The following is a 21826-nucleotide window of genomic DNA, read 5'->3' on the forward strand; positions in this document are numbered from 1 at the left end:
GCCAGCCCCCATTGCTTCCTCTCTGCGCCCGCCCAGGAGCGGAGAGCAGAGGAGCTGAGGCGGGGAGCCAGCTGCCCGCCCCACTCCCAGCTTCCCCAGGAGATCCCGCATTTGCCTAGAGCTCAGGGCCTGGGAAAACCAGTCTGGCTTCTCTGAAGTCTGATGACCAGAGCACTGTGGCTAAAAACAGGACCGCACCTCGCCCCCACTCCTGGGGACACCGCCAGATTCACTTGGGAGAGGCAGGCACCGAGACCTCCTGGGGCTGGGTAGGGTGCAGTGCAGGCTTCGGGCTACTCAGAGAAAGGGGTGGTGGATGCTGAGAACAGATGCTGAGGTAGGCAGTGTGCCACTGGCCGGGCACGTTAGGGGCAGCAGGGATAGCGTCCCTAGAAGGAGGATGAGTTGAAGTTCTGGCTGAGAAGAGAGCAGCTCCTCCGGAGGCCAAGGGATGACTGAATCCAGCACGGAAGTAACCTTGGACTGCTTTTCGCAGGGCTCCTGTTTGTTCAGCCTTGAACTTGTGATAGAAAGGAGACAGCCCCGCACCCCACCAAACAGTGACCCCCCAGTTCCTCTGGAAATGCTTTCCTCATAACCCAGCCCTCAATGTGTGCTCCTTCTTCTAAGCTCCCCCAGCATTGTGTTTTACATTCGGTCTTCAAATATACTCAGACAATAATGTAAGCCTCCAAAAACGAAGGCACGAAGTGGCAGAGGTGCGTCTGGTTTCCCTGCCTTTGCCTCTCTGTGGAGCACAGCAGAAGCTCCATCTGGGCTGACTTCTGGTTTGGGGCCTCAGCTTGAGCCACTGCAATTCTGGATACACAGGCCTGAATACAGGTTGTGGGATGCAGAGCCTGCTTCAGTACCAGCTGGTAAAATGCAGAAACCAGTAGCAACAGCAGGAACTCATGGCAAGTTCATGTACAACCAGTCTTTATGCCCGAATTAGAATATCTCGTATCCAGCATACATTCTTTCTAGCTAGAAATTCCTCATTATCCAAACAAGCAAAGAGAGAGCTGCTCTGGTGAAAATCAGCCCTTGATTTGGCACCTGGTATTGTTTCCAGTCCTGTTTTTCTTCACTGAATGTCAGTGTGGCCTTTGAGAAGTTTTATTGTGTGGGTTTGTTGTTGTTGTTGTTTTGGCCTGTTTCAATTAAATCTTGGTAACACTAAACGTACCTCCACTTTTGTGAAGGGTTGATAAGGCAAACAGTTGATGTTCAAGTGAGTAGGCAGCTGGTCACTTAATGTCAATTGCAAAATATTTATTTCCAATATTACAACACCCTTGCAACCTAGAAAGCTGTTACCTTGGTCCAATTAATTAAATTGTGCCCTGAGTGAGTTCTCCCTTTGATACGCTGGCCCTTGGTCCAGATAGACTTGGTTGAGGCATGCAGTCAACCTAATGTGGTAGATTGTAATAACAACCCCAGTTCTTCACACCACCCTCTATCCACACCCTTCACTACGTGGCTTTGCAGTTCCTCTTACTAAGGGGGCAGAATCTATTTCCCTCCCTCTTGTCTCTGTGTTTGAACATGTGATTTGTTTGGCCAACAGAATGAACCAGAAGTTTCTGAGCCAAGACTGGAAAAGGCCTCACGTGGTTTCATTTGTTCTCTTGCTTCTCTGCTACTCTCTTAGGGGAACATAGCTCAGATGTCTCACTGGTCCCTGTCCATCCCAAAGAAGATGTGAGGAGCAGAGCTGCCTCAGTCCACAGACATGTAGTGAAAAGAGACCTGCCTAGGTGCTGTAGCCTGAAGCACAGCTGTCTGGCCAAGCCTAGATCAGCTGAACCCCCAAATGACCTACAGATGTGTGATCAAGAATAAACGTTTAAGCTCACTTTGACATGCAGTATTGTTGCAGTAATACCTAACGGTTACACCTGGCAATGCAGGCAGGTACCACCAGGGGGAGGCTGGTTGCCAAGAGAGCTCACCAAGTGGAATTTTTCTTGGAAAAATCATCTTGGTTCAGGGTTCAATCCTTAGTTTGACAAGCTGAAACCCAATCTAAGAGACTAATATATTTACACATTGAGAAATACAATCATCAGGTAAGCCCATGTTTGCATTGGCCTGTTGAGCACATACTCTCCCTCTGGGCAAAAGATTACTCAGTGAGCATGGAGTCAGAAGAAAGGGAATTAGTGTCATGATTTGGAAGTTTAGGCTTTGATAGCCTGCTATGTGATCACTATAGAGAGCTGTCTGTCAGGCAGACAAACACAGTACCCTGATAGGGTCCCTTTCATTCTTTTAATTCTCACCTGAGGATATTTTCCCATTGATTTTTAGAGACAGTGGAAGAGAGAGGGAAAGACAGAGTGAAATATCAATATCGATGTGAGAGAAACACATCGATAGGTTGCCTCCTGCACGAGCCTGACCAGGGCTGAGGAGGAGCCTGCAACCCAGGTACTGGCCCTTGACTGGAATCAAACCTAGGACCCTTTCAGTCTGCAGGCTGACGCTCTATCCACTGAGAAAACTGGCTAGGGCCTTTTTATTCTTGATGATGCTGAGATGAGATTTCCATTTTATAACTCTATAAACTTATTTTTTTAAGGCCTACCTTCTGTTCAAAACAATTCTCTTCAAAGAGTGTTGTGAAAACTGCTAGTTTCCACTAATATCCATTCTCTACTTCTTTTAGTGATAGAGTCCTGAATTTTAATTGGGTAGATTTCTCCCCCTCCCCCATTTAAAGCCTATTTCCTGGCCTCCCTTGCAGTTTGGTGTGTCCCTGTGATTAAGTTCTGTTGGCACTGTGGAGTAGGAGTTGCATCTGATGGAGGGTATGTCCAGGAGCTGCAGGTGGAGGCCAAGTGAAGTGAGTGGTGGTCATAAATAGAGCTGCGAGCACTGGAGCAGAAATGCAACCCTGAGCAGGAATGCCAGTGGGACAATGCCAAAGTACAAACACTTAACCTTCTCTTTTCCAATATACCCCAAAGGGAATGACCTTTAAAAGTGAGGGAGATTGGCACTGTAACGTACATGTGTGTAAGATATAGGAATGCTAAGCCAGCTATTCACAGAACTACACTGAGTGGCGAGATTATTATGATCTCTGAATGCATAATAATCTGGCCACTCAGTGTATATCTTATATAATAAAAGGCTAATATGCAAATTGTCCCCTCAACCAGGAGTTCGACCAGCAGTCAGGCCAACCATCCGCCCATGTCCCATCCCCCTGGCGAGGCTGGCCGGACCCCACCCATGCACGAATACATGCACAGGGCCTCTAATATATATATATATATACTGAGTGGCCAGATTATTATACATTCAGAGATCATAATAATCTGGCCACTCAGCGTAGAAGCACTTCATTCCTGAATTCAGACATGTTCCAAATTTTGGAAAACAGATTTTTTTTTTTTACAGCAAGAAAACTTTAAAGTTTTTAGGATTGCCCTTTTATCCCTATTTACTTATTGTTTTTACTAGTGGTCTACTACTTGGGGCACATAGAGCCCTGTTTCTTGTTTATCTGATATTCATAATATAGATGAAATATAACAATTCTGGAGACAACAAATAAAAACAAGAGAAATAGGAGTTGGAGAATGTATAAGATGAAAGAGATGGTTATTGTGTGGTGTCAAGTACAGTGGTATCCAATAAGAAACTAGATACAAATATTCAATTACTGGTAAAATTCCTGGAAGTCTGCATACTTAACTTTTATTTCTTTGCCTATTTTAACGAATGATCCCAATGATCCTGATGTAGGACTAGGTTGTTTCAAAAGTGAAGATCTAAGTGAGCCATCCTCTATGACGTGTCAATCAATTTAGTTCAAGGCTTTGACTTCTTCTTGGTCTTCCTTATTGGACTCTGGAATCACTTTCCTGTTGGCAGGAACATGGATCAGTTCCCATATACAGAACTCTGTAGTTGTGAACACAAAGTAGCTTGGAAACAACTTTTGAAAGTTTCCCCAATAAAGATTTGAATTGGATTCTGACAATGCATTAGATTTTGAAACCAAGTGTAAACTTATATGTGGGAGAAGCTGTAATTCTACTGTAAAGTGTGATTTGAAGGGCATGAGAGAAGACCTCCTAACCCTAAATCTGTTTTGCTCACCCAAGAGTCAAACTTGGGGGATTTCATCATTGCTAATTGATTATGATGGATTATCTGTTGTTCCTTCTAGTCAGTCCTCCATAATGCAAATATTCCTGGGGTGGATAATAAACATATTGCTACTAAAATCTTACTCTATACACACTTTCTAGTTCTTTCTTTCTGACAGTAAGGGATTTGGATTGTCTTAAGATCTGTTGGATAAGGGATGGTAAGGTTGTATATGTGTACCCAGAAGGGTTTGGGACAGATAGGAAAGGATGGAGGGAGGAAAAAGAGGACAAAATTAAAATATTTTACAATGTGTCTAAAATATTTCAAAATTTTAAAAAATGCTATTAACTAATGTACAGTATAAAAACATCACTTTCTAAATTAACTAATACTGAATAACGTCTTTCTGAATTCCTACATATAGGGAGTATGCTAGGCACTTTGGGTGACCCAGTATCTTATGGAGCTTACAATACAGTCATAGACTAGTTAAAGATATGTGAAAAGTTAAATAACAACTCAAGACATAATAAGAGTTGAATGATAATAGAATGTGGGCACAAAGCAGCGTGTGATCAATTGCCAAAAGATGGTTACAGTGTAAGAAGTTATCACAGTGAAATGGAATGAAATTCAAGGCTTCAGGACATAGGAGAGAGAATTAGCAAGCTGATATACAAAAGAAATTAAGTAAACTATGAAATATGCTTTACTCTTGGATCAACTGGGTAGTAGCAAGGAATGTTCTGACCATTCCTGTAAATATATGCACAGAAATCTAGGCACCCAGAAATAGCTGCTGATGCTACTCAAAAAGCAGTCTTTATTCATTATTTGAATCAAGTGAATCTTTTCATTAGACTAGTTTTGCTTCCTCCTTAGAAGTTACATCTAATCATCTGGCTAAAATGCAAGAAATTAAGTTGCTGAGCATTGTGTAGACAATATACCAGCTGATGGAATGATTTTTCCACTTTCCCCAGAAGCTTTAAAGCTTAGTGTAGATATATTAATTTTTCTTTAATAACATTTGATAACATTAAAGGGAATCAGCCTCAATACCAATGGGGTAAGAATAAAAATTCTATTACTTTCTAACTGTTCTTCCCTGAAGGTATTATGCAAATAAATACTTTAAAAATAAATGTTGAGTTAGCCACATTGGTTTTCAGTCAGAATAAAAATAAACACTGAGAGTGCTTAAATGATTAACTAGTGGTAGCTGGTTTCCTTTCAATAGTTCTGGACCCTGTGCCTGGTCCTGCTCTAACATTATTCTAGGGATAAGGCTTTTAACACATCACTGTGAGGGTAAAGCCCTTGCTACATGAATTTAGATTCAACAGATGTGCCATTGGTGGTATCAGCACTGACAATAGAAGACCTACTGATTTGCTAAGGATGGTGGGGCTAGGTGTGGGTAGGGGAAGGGGAGTGGAGAGGGCACTAGCAGGTGTATACAATAGCCCAGGTTAAGAAAGGAGGGAAAGAGGATGTGTACAGAGAGATACACGGTTGATTTTCTTTCCTGTTTATACTAACTTATGTTTGCATATGTCACAGATATGGAAATGGACACACATGCTTTAATATAGACAAGAAGAAAGTTTATTCAAGGCAAGAAATCTCTAAATCAGTGGGTGGGTTTTTAGAAGATTTGAGTATAGGGGGGCAAAGTGAGTAAGAAAAAAAGTGCTTTTATTATGGGGTAACTAAAAAAGTAAGAATATTTGACAGAAGTAAACTTACTTTGCTTTGTAGACTTTGCTCTTTGGTTTATAAGGAAGGGAGACCAGTTCTTTCTAAACAAAACAAAAAATAAAAAAGGAAACGTTTTACTTTTTGCACTGACTGCAATTTAATTGAAAAAAATTGAGGTGAAATTATCACAGAGTTTATACAGACTAGCTTCTTAAATCTGGAAACTGTGGGGTCAGAAATGTTCCAGATTAGGGAATTTGGGGTTAATTCAGAAGAGTTTATACATTCATAAGTTTACAGGGTACTATTGTTGTTTTTATTAAATTTGTTTATCATCATTTAGCATTTGTTTTTGCATGACCTAAGTAAGATGAATCATCATAAAACTAATATTAGCACCGAAGTAGCCCATGTTAATACTGCAGCTTTAAACTGTATGATAATCAGCTCACTGACAATAGCATCTCATTTCTCTGGCAGCAGAGATGGCACACTGTGGAGATGTCTTTGGTTTATCAAGAATTGCCAAATTATCTGATGTCTATACCCTGCGCCCCTCTGGTATATAAAAGGCTCAGGACCTTCTGTATCTAGATTCAAGGGGTCAATCTCTGAGAATTTGCCATAGTTCACCGCTCCCCACCCAGATAGATTTATCCAAATGCCTCACTACCAGTCTTACCGAGATCCTTTCTTCTCTTTGCTTCCTTAAGAGTTGGAGAATCTCATCTCTCCTTTTAGCCTGTGTAAAGGGGCAAAAGAGTGGGTGAAACTTTTGAATCATTAATAAAATTTTTGTGTTCACCAAGAGCAGAATTTTTCCCATTTTCCTTTTTGTATTTTGGGGCAGAATTTAAAAATATTTTTTCCATGATAGATTTATATTTTTCATTTGTAACACAATGCAGTTTTTATTTCAGAAGATGCTCCTCTGCAAATCAATTCAATCCCCAAAAAAGAGGTTTTCTTGTGCATCTAATGATTAACTTTTATTAATTCTTTAATACATGAACTATGCCAAGAACTTTATATACATTATGTAATTATTTTTTATAATAACTCATAAGTTTGACTACTATCATCCCATGTTATAAATGAGGAATCTGTAGTTTACTGAGGTTAAGTAGCTTACCAAGCTATTAAGTACAGAACTAGATTTGGTACCAATTGTATTTGACAGCAATGCCCAGGCTAATGACCACCATACTAAATTGCCATTAAGTGATAGCAAAATACAAAATCAGCAAGCTCAAACCACATGTCATCACCTAAGTACTATAACAGGGCTCTTTCTAGTAGCTTGTGCATGAAACAGAGCATTATTCTCTCATCCCTCCTGTCTTAGATATTGAGACATGCACATTCTCAAGTTCTCCTAAGTGTAAAAAACTAACTTGATGCAGGCATGAAGATTTATCAAGGTATAGACTATATAAAAAGAGGCAAATATAGGTACAATTTTTTTTCATAGAATCACTTATATTCAGTATTGAAGATAGCCAGGTAGAAAATTGCATCTGGAGTATTTGAGAACAAAAGAAAAACCCGAGAATCTGACAAATAAAACTTGTAACTTCAAATGTCCAAATAAAATGAAAGAAGCTCTGTTTAGATCAAGATTAGAAGCAAGAGGCTTCTAGTCAAGATGGCAGTGAAGGTAAATATGATCCTCCCATCCTCCCACAGTCGCATAAAAAATAGAACTAAACTACAGGAAAATCATCATTCAGAACCACTTGAAATTTAGTTAAATGAAAGTCGCACAACTGAAAATATAAAAAAGAAGCCACACCAAGACTGGCAGGAGGGGCAGAGAACAGAACAGGCTGGTCCCACACTCACGTGTGGTAGATAAAAATCAGGAGGGGTATTTTGGCTACAAAAGACTCTTTGAGGATTGAGGGTTCTCAGCCACATACAAGACCCCCAATTCTAGGGTTCCAGTACCAGGAAGAGAAGTCCCAATGACTTCTGGCTTTTAAAACCAGCAGAGATTGTGGTTGAGTGAGATAGAGGCTACTGGAGTGGCAGGTAGTTTCTCTTAAAGGGATCATGCACAGACTTACTTGACTTACTCCCTCTGAGCTTCAGTGCTGGAGCAGGATCTCCAAAGGCATCCAGGATGTATGGGGAGGAACTAAAGAGTCTGGCATCAGGGTGAGAATCAGAGGGACCATTTCGCCCAGGTAGAAGTGTTGGCGGAGGCCATTGTTCCTTTGCTGAACACCTTCCCCACAGAATAGGCAGGCAAGCACCATATCTGAGTCTCCATCACCTGCCTATCACTGTTTGCCTCACCCTGGTGATTCTCTGAGACCCCACCCCACAAACTTGCAGACCTACCTAAGCTGTTTCAGTGGGTTTTCCTTACAAATGGCCCGTCTTGGCTCATGCTTCAGACTCCCCTAAAATTTCTCAAACAAGCAGCATCTGGCCTTGGATTGCCCCAAATCTTTCATTAAGTGGCCCCAGCCTCAGCACTGATGGCAGCCAGCCTTGGTTAGCAGCTTGACCTCTCCTGGACACCTCTAAGCTCGGCATAAATAGCAGACATCTGCAGATCACTGTAGCTCATGCCAAGTGGCTCTGGGTAGAACATAGGAGGTGGCTGACCTTGGCCTGAACCTCCTGGGAGGCCCCAGAGCTAGTGCATCTGGTGGACAGACCATGCCAAAACACCACCCAACTACATATACAAGAGACACACTCAAAGGGTGGACTCAGGGGATACCAGAGCCACACTGAAATAAGTCCTGCTATATGAGGTGGGCCCATGCACAACTGATCCTCCATGGTAGTTGCAGCCAGTGTTTGCAGCCAATTGGCCTGGAGGTAAATTCCTCCCATTGGCATTCCAATAGCAATCAAGCCTCAGCTACAACAGGACGTATACACAGTCCACACAGTGGAGCCAGCTCAGGTGAACAGTTGTGCCACTGGACCTTACAGAACACCTACCACATTAGGCCACTCTACCAAGCCCAGGAGATGTAGCAGCTCTACCTAATACATAGAAACAAACACAAGGAGGCTTTCAAAATAAGGAGACAGAGAAACATGTCCCCAATGAAAGAACAGAACTAAAGTCCAGAAAAAGAACTAAATAAAATGGAGATAAGCAATCTACTAGATGCAGAGTTCAAAACACTGGTTATGAGGATGTTCAGTGAATTTAGGGGAAGAGTAGATGAACTTAGAGAGAAGTTCAACAGCATTAAAAAGAACTTGGAAACCATAAAAAGAACCAGTCAGACATGAAAGATATATTCACTGAAATGAGGAATAATTTACAAGGAATCAACAGTAGAGTAGATGAAGCCAAGAATCAAGTCAGCGATTTGGAATATAAGAAAGCAAAAACAAACAAACAAACAAACAAAACAATAAGAACAACAAAACACCCAATCAGAACAGCAAAAAGAAAAAAAAAGAATCCAAAAAAGTGAGGATAGTGTAAAGAGCCTCTGGAATAACTTCAACTGTACCAACATTCACATCATGGGGGTGCGAGAAAGAAAAGAGAGAATGCAATAAATTAAAAACTTATTTTAAAAAATAATGACAGAAAACTTCCTAACCTGGTGAAGGAAATAGACATACAAGTCCAAGAAGCACAGAGAGTTCCAAACAGTATGAACCCAAAGAGGCCCACAACAAGACACATCATAATTAAAACAAAAGGTTAAAGACAAAGAGAGAATATTAAAAGCAGCAAGAGAAAAGCAGTTACCTACAAGGGAGCTCCCATAAGACTGTCAGCTAAATTCTCAATAGCAACATTTCAGGCCAAACGGGATTGTCAAGAAATATTCAAAGTGATGAAAAGCAAGGACTTACCCAGCAAATATATTATTTAAAATCAAAGGAGCCTGACCAGTGCTGCTCAGTGGTTGAGAATTGACTTATGAACCATGTCAATTCCTGGTCAAGTCACATGCCTGGGTTATGGGCTTTATCCCCAGTGGGGGTGTACAGGAGGCAGCCAATCAATTATTCTCTCTCAACTACATTGATGTTTCTCTCTCTCTCTCTCCCTCTCGGAAATATATATATTTTTAAAACATAATCTATAATAATAAAAGCATAATATGCAAATCGACCAAATGGCCAAACAGTGGAATGACTGTCTGGATGACCTTCCGGACAACCTTCCAGATGAAGCAGGGACTGTGAGAGCTGAGCTCCTTGCACGAATTTCGTGCATTGGGCCTCTAGTAAAAATAATAAACTCAAAGGACATATAAAGAATTTTCCAGATAGAAAACAGCTAAAGGAGTTCATCACCACCAAACCAGTATTACATGTGATGTTAAAGGGTCTTCTTTAAGAAGAAGAAATGATAAAAATGATCAAAAGGATAAACAATAAAATGGCAATACATATTTATCAACAATATACTCTAAAAAACAAAATAACATATATAAGCAGGACAGAAACAAACTCAAACATACAGAGAACATTTTGATGGTTTCCAGAGGGGAGGGGTTTAGGAAGACGTTGGGAAAAAGTGAAGGAATTAAGAAGTACAAATTGGGGGGGAAAAAGATGGCGACCGGCAGGAAGGTAGGGAGAGAGAGAGTGTGAGTGAGGAACCCATAGAGGAGAGTGTAGATGTGTGTGGTGTGTGTGTGTGTATGAGATAGGGTCAGTTAGATTCTGCAGGTCTTCCAAGGGGCTCCCGAACAGGGCAGCCCTAGACGGCGGAGCCCCGCGCACAAAGCGGACACTTCTCGGCGGCTGGTGCGGACGCAGAGACCACGCCATCTTGGGAAACAGAGCTGCCTGAGACTCGGATCCTGGCTTCTGACACAAACCAGGACCCTGCAGCCACTGGGGACAGAGAACTGCTATCACAGCTTCAGACAAACAAACAAGAATCCAGACTTCCCGGCAGATTTCCGTGAGTCAAAGAGCCTATCCCCCTCCTCGCAGGCGCTGATAGCGCCATAGTAACTGATAGACGCGCCCCTCCCCCAAGCTGCTGAGCGCCCACAGGCGTGCGGAAAGCGCCATAAAAACTGATAGACGCGCCCCTCGCCCAAGCTGCTCACAGGCGCGCGCACAGACAGTGCCATAGTAACTGATAGACCTGCCCCTGGCCCAAGCTGCCGAGCTTTGCGCAGGGACGCGCTCCCTCTTAGGGAATTTGGCGCGCGCTCGCGCACGGGACAGAAGCAGCTCCCCGTCGGGGAAATCTGTCAGTGCGCACAGAGGGCTCCCCTTCGGGGAATTTGGGGGAATTTGGCTCGCTGGGCACAGCTCCCCCTTCGGAGATTCTTAAAAGCGTGCACAGAGGTGCTTCCCTTTGGGGAATTTGGCACGCAGGACGGACTCCGCCCCCCTTCTGGGACTTTGGGAGAGTGCACTGAGCCGGCTCACCTTCAGGTTTTTAAGAATGTGCGCTCTAGCCGGTTTGGCTCAGTAGAGAGAGCACACACAGGACGCAGCCCCACTTCAGGGAATTTGGCACGCCGGACACAGCTGCCTGGGATCCCTGACTCACAGCGCATTCACACTAAGAGCCAGCGACCCCAATTGTTGGTGCGTGCACACACAGGGACCCTGATTCTCAACGAGAAACCGCACAAGGCAACAGAGACTTTGACACTCGAGTCTTGGTGCAGACACAGGGAAACTCTGACTCCTGGCACATGCTAAGGATCTCATTCTCGGCACATACCAACAGTGTGGTGCAGACAGGGCCCCTGATTCTAAATGTGCACACGAGACCACACGGAACACTGGGGACACTGATCCTGGGCAAGTTTGGTTCCCACCAACCAAAGACAGTCACACGTCCTAGTGTCAGAGCACTTCAGTGAAACTAGGGTGGAGCGAAGTCCCCACAGCACACGGCCCAGGTCCACGCAAACAGAAGCTTGAGCTTTCTGGTAATAGCCAGAATGGGGAAACGAAATAACTCACAGAGGAAAGAAAATGTGGAGTCGCCAAGAAAGGAAATTAGTGAAAATGAAGCTTGCAACATGACCGAAAAGGAGTTCAGAGTAATGGTCATGGAATTTATACATCGGATGGATGAGAAAATCAACAACTTATGCAAGAATCAGGAAGAAATGAAAAGTGATATAGCTACAATCAAAAACACCATGGAAAGTTTCAACAGTAGATTACAAGAAGCAGAGGACCGAATTAGTGAGTTAGAAGATCAGGTACAGAAACAAGCTCAAGCTGAACAGCAATTGGAGAAAAAAATTAAAAAGCAGGAGGAAAGCCTAAGGGAGCTTCGGGACAACATGAAACGAAGTAACATGCGTATAATAGGGCTGCCAGAAGGACAAGAAGAGCAGCAGGGATTAGAAAATCTATTTGAAGAAATAATGACAGAAAACTTCCCGGATATGGGAAAGATAAAAGTTACGCAAGTAAAGAGAGTCCCAAGCAGGATCAACCCCAAAAGACCCACACCAAGACATGTCATAATTTCAATGGCAAATATAAATGATAAAGAGAGAATCCTAAAGGCGGCAAGAGAGAGACAGAGAGTTACCTACAAAGGAACACCCATCAGATTGTCAAATGATTACTCATCAGAAACACAACAAGCTAGAAGTGAATGGAAGGAGGTATACAAAGTGTTGCAAAGCAAAGGACTGAATCCAAGAATACTATATCCAGCAAGACTATCAATCAAAATTGAAGGGGAAATCAGGAGCTTTGCAGACAAAAAAAGCCTCAGGGAGTTTATCACCACCAAACCAGCAATGCAAGAATTGCTAAAGGGAATACTGTAAAAAGAAGAAATAAACAGGTAAGAAGGAATACAGACACAAAAATAGATATGACTGCAAACAAATACCTTTCAGTAATAACTTTAAATGTAAACGGACTAAATGCTCCAATCAAAAGACATCGAGTAGCTGAATGGATAAAAAAACACGACCCATATATATGCTGTCTACAAGAGACCCACCTCAGAACAAGAGACTCACACAGATTGAAAGTGAAGGGATGGAAAAATATCTTTCAGGCAAATGGAAATGAAAAAAAAGCTGGGGTAGCAATACTTATATCTGACAAAATAGACCTCAAAGTAAATGCCATAACAAGAGATAAGGAAGGCCACTTCATAATACTAAAGGGAGAAATTCAACAAGAAGAAATAATTCTGGTAAACATATACGCTCCCAATATAGGAGCACCCAAATACATAAAAAAACTCCTGGAGGATATCAAGGGAGAGATTAATAGCAACACAATCATAGTAGGAGACTTTAATACCCCACTATCACCACTGGACAAATCCTCTAAACAAAAAATCAGCAAAGAAACAGCAATCCTAAATGACTCACTAGACCAGATGGAATTAATTGACATCTTCAGAACATTTCACCCCAAAGCCACAGAATATACATTCTTCTCAAGTGCACATGGGTCATTTTCAAAGATAGACCATATGCTGGGTCACAGGCAAAGTCTCTTCAAATTCAAGAAGATAGAAATTATATCAAGCATCTTCTCAGATCACAGTGGCATAAAACTGGAAATCAACTACAATAAATACAATCCAAAGAAATCAAACACATGGAGACTAAACAGCATGCTATTAAACAAGGACTGGGTCACCAGAGAGATCAAGGAAGAAATAAAAAACATCATGGCAACAAATGACAATGAAAACACAACAATCCAAAATCTGTGGGACACAGCGAAAGCAGTCTTGAGAGGGAAGTTCATAGCTCTACAGGCCTATTGCAAAAAACAAGAAACAATGGTAATAAATTACTTAACCCTACAACTCAAAGAGCTAGAAAAAGAGCAGCAAGAAAAGCCCAGTGTAACCAGAAGGAAGGAAATAACAAAGATCAGAGCGGAGATAAATGACATAGAGACCAAAGAAACAATACATAAGATCAACAAAACCAAGAGCTGGTTCTTTGAAAGGATAAACAAGATTGATGGACCTCTAGCCAGGCTCACCAAGAAGCAAAGAGAGAGGACCCAAATAAACAAAATCAGAAATGAAAGAGGTGAAATAACAACAGACCCTGCTGAGATACAAAGGATTGTTACAAAATACTACGAACAACTCTATTCCAACAAACTGGACAATCTGGAGGAAATGGACATATTCCTAGAAAAATATAACCTTCCAAAAATCAATCAAGAAGAATCTAAACAGCTCAATAGGCCAATAACTATGGACGAAATTGAAGCAGTCATCAAAAAGCTTCCGGCAAACAAAAGCCCGGGGCCTGATGGCTTCACAGGAGAGTTTTACCAAACATTCAAGGAAGAACTAAAACCTATCCTCCTCAGACTATTCCAAAAAATTCAAGTGGAAGGAACACTTCCAAGCTCCTTCTATGAAGCCAGCATCACCCTAATACCAAAACCAGATAAAGACAACACAATGAAAGAGAATTACAGACCAATATCCCTCATGAACATAGATGCCAAAATCCTCAACAAAATTCTAGCAAATCGGCTCCAGCAGTACATCAGAAAGATCATACACCATGACCAAGTAGGATTTATCCCAGGAATGCAAGGATGGTACAATATCCGCAAATCAATAAACGTGATACATCACATAAACAAATTGAAAGATAAAAATCACATAGTCATATCAATTGATGCAGAAAAAGCATTTGACAAAATCCAACACCCTTTCTTGATAAAAGCTCTCAACAAGGTGGGAATAGATGGCTCATACCTCAACATAATAAAAGCTATATATGATAAACCCACAGCAAACATCATACTCAATGGACAAAAACTAAAGACATTTCCCCTAAGAACAGGAACAAGACAGGGATGCCCACTCTCACCACTCCTGTTTGACATAGTACTGGAAGTATTAGCCATTGCAATTAGACAAGAAGAAGAAATAAAAGGCATCCAGATTGGAAAAGAACAAGTAAAGCTGTCTTTATTTGCAGACGACATGATATTGTACATAAAAAATCCGAAAGACTCCGTCAAAAAACTAATAGACTTAATAAATGAATTCGGCAATGTAGCAGGATACAAAATTAACGCCAAGAAATCTATGGCCTTTCTATACACCAATAGTGAACTTACAGACAGAGAGACTAAAAAGGCAATCCCATTTACCATCGCACCAAAAAAATTAAGATACCTAGGAATAAACTTAACTAAGGAGGTAAAAGACCTATACACGGAAAACTACAGGACACTGAAAAAAGAGATAGAGGAAGACGTAAACAGATGGAAGAACATACCATGTTCATGGATTGGTAGAATCAACATCATTAAAATGTCCATACTACCCAAAGCAATCTATAGATTCAATGCACTCCCCATTAAAATACCAACGGCATATTTCACAGACCTTGAAAGAACTCTCCAAAAATTCATCTGGAATAAAAAAAGACCCCGAATAGCCACAGCAATCCTGAGAAAGAAGAATAAAGTAGGAGGGATCTCAATACCAGATTTCAAGCTGTATTACAAAGCCACTGTTCTCAAAACAGCCTGGTACTGGCACAAGAACAGACATATAGATCAATGGAACAGAATAGAGAATCCAGATATTGACCCAAACCACTATGCTCAATTAATATTTGACAAAGGAGGCATGAACATACAATGGAATAAAGACAGTCTCTTCAATAAATGGTGTTGGGAAAATTGGACAGATACATGCAAAAAAATGAAGCTTGATCACCAACTTACGCCATACACAAAAATAAACTCAAAATGGATACAGGACTTAAACATAAGACGGGAAACCATAAAAATACTAGAGCAATCCACAGGCAGCAAAATGTCAGACATATGCCAAAAGAAATTCTTCACTGACACTGCCCCTAGGGCAATGGAAGCTAAAGAGAAAATTAACAAATGGGACTACATCAAAATAAAAAGCTTTTTCACAGCAAAAGAAACCATCAACAAAACAACAAGAAGGCCCACTGCATGGGAGAACATATTTGCAAATGGCATCACTGATAAAGGTTTAATCTCCAACATCTACAGGCAGCTTATACAACTTAATAAAAGGAAGATAAATGATCCAATAAAAAAATGGGCAACAGACCTAAATAGAATCTTTTCAAAAGAAGACAGAAGGAAGGCCAAGAGACACATGAAAACATGCTCAACGTCACTAATTATCCGAGAGATGCAAATCAAAACAACAATGCGGTACCATCTCACACCTGTCAGAATGGCTATCATCAACAAATCAACAAACGACAAGTGTTGGCGAGGATGCGGAGAAAAAGGAACCCTCGTGCACTGCTGGTGGGATTGCAGACTGGTGCAGCCACTGTGGAGAACAGTATGGAGTTTCCTCAAAAAACTGAAAATGGAACTCCCATTTGACCCAGTAATCCCACTCCTGGGAATATATCCGAAGAAACTAGAAACACCAATTAGAAAGGATATATGCACCCCTATGTTCATAGCAGCGCAATTCACCATAGCTAAGATTTGGAAACAGCCTAGGTGCCCGTCAGCAGATGACTGGATCAGAAAACTGTGGTACATCTACACAATGGAATACTATGCTGCCATAAAAAAGAAGGAATTCTCATCATTTGCAGCAACCTGGGAGGAATTGGAGAACATTATGTTAAGTGAAATAAGTCAGTCAATGAAAGAAAAATACCACATGATCTCACTCATTTATGGATAATAAAGAACATTATAAACTTGAACAAAAAGATAGATACAGAGACAGTAAAGCATCAAACAGACTGTCAAATTACAAGGGGAAGGTTAGGGAGAGGTGGGGGAGATAAGAGATCAATCAAAGGACTTGTATGCATGCATATAAGCATAACCAATGGATGCAAAACTCTGGGGGGTGGGGGCATATATGGGAGTGGGGTGTGGGGAGGGCAATGGTAAGATATGTACACATATAATACCTTAATAAAAAAATTGAAAAAAAAAAAAAAAAAAAAAAAAAAAAAAAAAAAAAAAGAAGTACAAATTGGTAGTTATAAAATAGTCAGGGGGATGTAAAGTATAGCACAGGAAATATAGTTAATAATATTCTAATAACTATGTATGGTATCAGATGGGTACGAGATTTATCAGGATGATAACTAATATGTCTAATCCCTGGGTTGTACACCTGAAACTAATATAATATTCTGTGTCAACTGTAATTGAAAAAAGGAAAAAATGATTTAAAAAGACTAGAAGCAAGAAATAATTAAGCATAGACATAGGTTTGTCTTCACCAGGTAAAACTTCTAAGTCATCCATTGGTCCATTCAAATATATTGTGCACTGCATTATTTTCCTCGGGGCTTCTGTAAAAAAGTTTCAAACTGGGTGGCTTAAAACAACATATTTATTGTTTCACAGTACTGGAGGCTAGAAGTGCCAAATCAAGATGTGGGCAGGACCACGCTCCCTCTGGAACCTGTGGAGGCATCCTTCCTCACCTCTTCCTAGCTTCTGGTGGTTTGCCAGCGATCTGTGGCTTTCCTTGGCTTACAGGTCTATAACTCCAATCTCTGCCTTCATGGTCACATTGCTGTCTTACTGTGTGTTTCTGTCTTCACATGGCTGTCTTATAAGGACACCAGTCACATAGGATTAGGGGATAACCCTACTCTAGTATTAACTTCTTAACTAATTTCATCTGCAATGATACTATTTCCAAACAAGGTCACTTTCTGACGTACCAGAGATTAGGACTTATCACAGATTTTTGGGGGGATACATTTCAATTCATAATGAGCTCCTATGATGTCACAATACTATGCAAGAGGCTGAACAAAACTCAATCCCTGCCTGCAAAGCGATTGCAGATTTGTGGAGAAAAAGACAAGTAAATAATTTCAAACATGCAATGATGGGGTCAGTATATAAAGTGCAATTAGAAAACTGAAGAGGGATCCTTAATTCAGACTAGAGTGTGTCTATATCTGTCAGGGGAATCAGAGAAGATGTCCCAGAGGGGGTGATGTCCAAGCTTGGACCTAAAAGTTGTAGTCACCCAATAACAACCAGAGACAGGATGGGAAGAAAGCTTTTGAGAAAACAGGGTGTGCAAAGCCCCAGAAGCTGCTGCATGCTAAGTGATTCTGCAAGGTGATTCTTCAGCCTTTATATCTGCAAGAGAAGCCACAACCCTCAGGCATGCTCTGAGACTCACGAGAGGAGGAAGCCATGCTGGGGAGGAGTAATCAGCAACCGGACCAAGCACAATGCTGCTTTGGTTGGCATCATTCTGCTCAAGTCAGGTTAATCTTACCGTTTATGAGCCTACAAACTTTTTATTTTATTGATTTGGGACAAGATTTCTATCTTTTATTTGAATATTAGGCATCATATATTACAGTTATTAAAAGAAAATAAATTCAGGGTATTTTAAAAACTAAGCTGAATTTCATAATACCTTTTCACTTGCTTTGGACTGAATAAAATAATGTCTGTAGGTAAAAAACAAAATAACATATATAAGCAGGACAGAAACAAACTCAAAGATACAGAGAACATTTTGATGGTTTCCAGAGGGGAGGGGTTTAGGATATTTTCAATGTAGGTACTCAATGTCAGTTTCATTTCCAACTTTTCCATTGCACATTTACTGAATTGAAATCAATTGCTGCCACACATAGCACTTTATATCTTTATTGTGGTATTGATCTTCCTTTCCCTGCTTTATCTCATAGTTGCTACCATGTCTCTTTCAGAGTCTTACTCATCTTTTTTTCTTCCTTAGAGCTTAGCAGTATCTTGCATATTATACTCAATGATTTTTTTGTTGAATTGCATTGAAATTGATTGAGTCATGATGTATGAATGAAATCATTACACTGAAGAAGACGCAATTATTAGCCTAAGCAAAAATTTATTTTTAGAAAGTGAATTTAAACAGGGGCAAGTTTAATTCTTAAAATCCCCTGTGGACAAAATGACATGATTATTTTCTGAGTAGTCATAGGCAAGTTATGTTGTTATAATCCTTCTAATATAAAAATAGACAAATATTTAGTTACAAGATTCTAAAATATGAATTAAAAATTCATAATGGTAATGGGAAAAATAACAAAGTAAAATAAAGGGAAAATGTTATGTTAACAAAAAATTCATTTTCTATTTTTATTTCAGGTCTTTTTTAAATAATGGATTTTAGTGCCTAATAAGTTTTATAATATAATATAATACACCAGAAACAAAGCCTTCAAATGTGATTTGACTTCTGCTTCCTGGACATGTTTCCTGGGAATGAATAATAAAACTACTGTAAGCAGCTGTATCATCGGAACAAGAACATTGCCGAGTCTAAGATCCCTCTGCCAGGATAACTAAATAAATTCAGTGGTGAGAGAAAATCCTTATAATTACCTCATTAGTAGAGATAAATAACTTACTTATTAATTTCATAACAAAATTCTCATTTCTAATCATAGTGTTTTGATTGTGTCCATTGGCGGAATTTTATGATATGTTAATGTATTAACTTTAAAAATAAGACTAAAAGGGGGTCAGGTTTACACTTATAATATTTGTATATTATTTATTTTCTTACATTGTATTTTCATTTATATTATTTATATTTAAATAATATTATTGAAATAATAAATTATATAATCAAAGTTGATTACAGAAAATTAGAAAATGATAATTTACCAATTTAATGTCTCAGAGAAGGATATTGAATTTTAATGTCACTTCTAGAATTTAATTGCTTAGTTCTCTATTTTTGCCTGTTCAAAGTCAAACAACTTGTGTAGAAATATAGATTACTGGAGTCAGATAGCTTTGGGTTTGAATCCCATTTCTGCTGTGTGATTAATGGCGAGCAATATCTTCACTATCCCTCCTGGATCCTCCTTTCTTCCATCCACCTGTACTCACTAACCCATGGGCGAGAAGTTTGTGGTCTTGGGGAAATCAAAGAACTATTTCTCTGAATCTTGGATTGCTCCATCTATAAGAAAAGTAGTTGTGAAATTTGGAGATAATACAAACATTGCTTAACATAATGTATGACATGTGGTGGCTAGTTAATAAATAGTAGCTATTATATTGTAATGATGGTGATGAGAGAAATTTTTTTCTTCCAGTCCTTCAAAAAGTGGGAAAAAAGAGAGAAGAATGGCTTGCCCACCTTCCTTTTACAGGCTTGGAGGATTTCTGATTATTCAACCTCTGATCTATGGGTGAATTGGTGCATAGAGTTCGAAGGAAAAAGGAGAAACAAGGAGTGATACCTAAGATAGTATTTGCCCCGAATTATGTAGTGCAAAGTCCTCTGACCACAAATTCTCCTGTGTATTATAAACTTTCTCCTCAGTTAATCTTCAGGTTTGATAAAGTTCTTAATACACACAGGACTTCTTAAAAAAGGTCCTTTCTTCTTAAGACCTGGTTCTTATATTAAAAAAATACATTTCTTCCTTGTATTATGGTTGACATTTTTTGACAGAAACATTCATCAAAAATAGTATATGGTCTTGCGTCCATTGCTTATGCTTATATGCATGCATACAAGACACTGGGAGGGGGGTGAGGGTATGTGCCGGGAGGTAGGGGAGGCTGGGGGTAGGTCAATTGGAAAAAAAAGGAGACATATGTACTAATATTTGTAATACTTTAAACAATAAAAAAATAAAATAGTATATGGTAGTGTTTATTTCTCTGATAACCTGTCTACAGTACCAACAGAATTTTCTTTTGACTACCCTAGCATAAATGCTAATTCACTTAATTTAATCTTAAAATACTTTACAGCAGTATTGAATTGATTCCAAACTCATCTCTTTCCTTAGTTACTTGGCAACCATCCCAATACTTAGAGAATCTAGAAACTCTTGAAACCAGTCTGATATAGTAGTTAAGCACCTTGGCTCCGTTGTCAGATGGACCCAGGTCCAAACTATCTCCACTATATTTTAGATGTGTGACCTTGAAAAAGCCACTTACATGTTTCCGCTTCAACTTCCTAACTAATAGAGGCAATCTAATGCTTCTCACACAGAGTTTTTCTGAGGATTCAATGAAAATGTGAATAAAGAACTTATATTGTAAATGTTATATAGTTAGTACTCAAAATAATCTTATTATATAGTGAGAGGAGCAGATGGTCTGAAAGCAAAAAACATGAAGAAAACAGACTAAGAAGCACAGAAATATATTAGTACAAATGGAAATTCTAAAAATTCTTTATTTCTTCCGTTGAATATAAATGCAATATATGCTCATGGCACAAACATCAGAGAATGTGAGGGAAAGCACATAAAGAAGGATAATATTTACACAAGTCCATTGCTGAATCTTAGTATAAGTTTAAAATTTTATAACATGCAAACATTTTAGAAAATTATAGATGTTTCAAAATAAATAATATATGGATTAAAAATACTGGATCAAAGGGAGTAAGGCAGCTAGGGAAGCAGTGGGCTGATTTAATAATCATAACATAAAAAGCATGCACAGTGATGAAAAGAAGTTATTAGTCCAATTAAAAATAATTGGAGACATGGAGGTGGATATGAGCTTAAAGTTGCTTAAAGATGATGATAAGCCTGGCTTGACTGGGATAGAAGTACACAGGGTAGGAAAGGTGAATGGCATCATATCCAGGACCTTGACATAAAGATAGATCTTAGTTTAGGAGGAGATAGGAACTGTTTCTGATATCAACATAATTAAGTTATAAATAAAAAACAGATAATTTAAGGAGACTTCATAAATTGGAAAATTAAAAAAAATACTTAAAATAATTCATTGGGCAAATTTTAAATTAAAATATAAATTTAAAAATACTTAAAAGGAATAATAATGAAAACAGTATCTAGCTTATGAGATGCAACTAAAATAGTACTTTGAGAGATGTTAATAACTGTAAATTATCATATTACAAAAAAAGATAAAATGGAAATTTAAGAAACAAGTTAAAAGGGAAGAAAGTTAGAAGGAAAATAAGAATCAACCCAAAATTGAAGAGAGAAATAACTAATAATATAAAACCAACAATATGGAAGAGGTAATAAAGCACAACTTCTAGCATATCAACATTTACATCATGGGGGTGGTGGAAGGAAAAGAGAACAAGAAATTGAAA

The 21826-nt window shown here is 39.4% G+C and overlaps 1 protein-coding gene across 1 annotated transcript in view; it reads right to left on the reverse strand.

Annotated features, from left to right (window-relative positions):
- Positions 1 to 3765: 3765 nt before the first annotated feature.
- Positions 3766 to 21826, reverse strand: part of HOATZ (HOATZ cilia and flagella associated protein) — a gene marked incomplete at its 5' end in the record, with an annotated part of 37959 nt that continues 19898 nt past the window's right edge. The window contains 3 exons of the mRNA XM_079789374.1: positions 3766 to 3878; positions 5860 to 5912; positions 6494 to 6553. Of these exons, the coding sequence (XP_079645500.1) occupies positions 3821 to 3878; positions 5860 to 5912; positions 6494 to 6553 (171 nt within the window). The 3' untranslated portion in view covers positions 3766 to 3820. The remainder of the gene's footprint in view (positions 3879 to 5859; positions 5913 to 6493; positions 6554 to 21826) is intronic.

Source organism: Cnephaeus nilssonii (genome assembly GCF_951640355.1).
Source record: "Cnephaeus nilssonii genome assembly, chromosome: 13".
Taxonomy (NCBI): Eukaryota; Metazoa; Chordata; class Mammalia; order Chiroptera; family Vespertilionidae; genus Cnephaeus; species Cnephaeus nilssonii.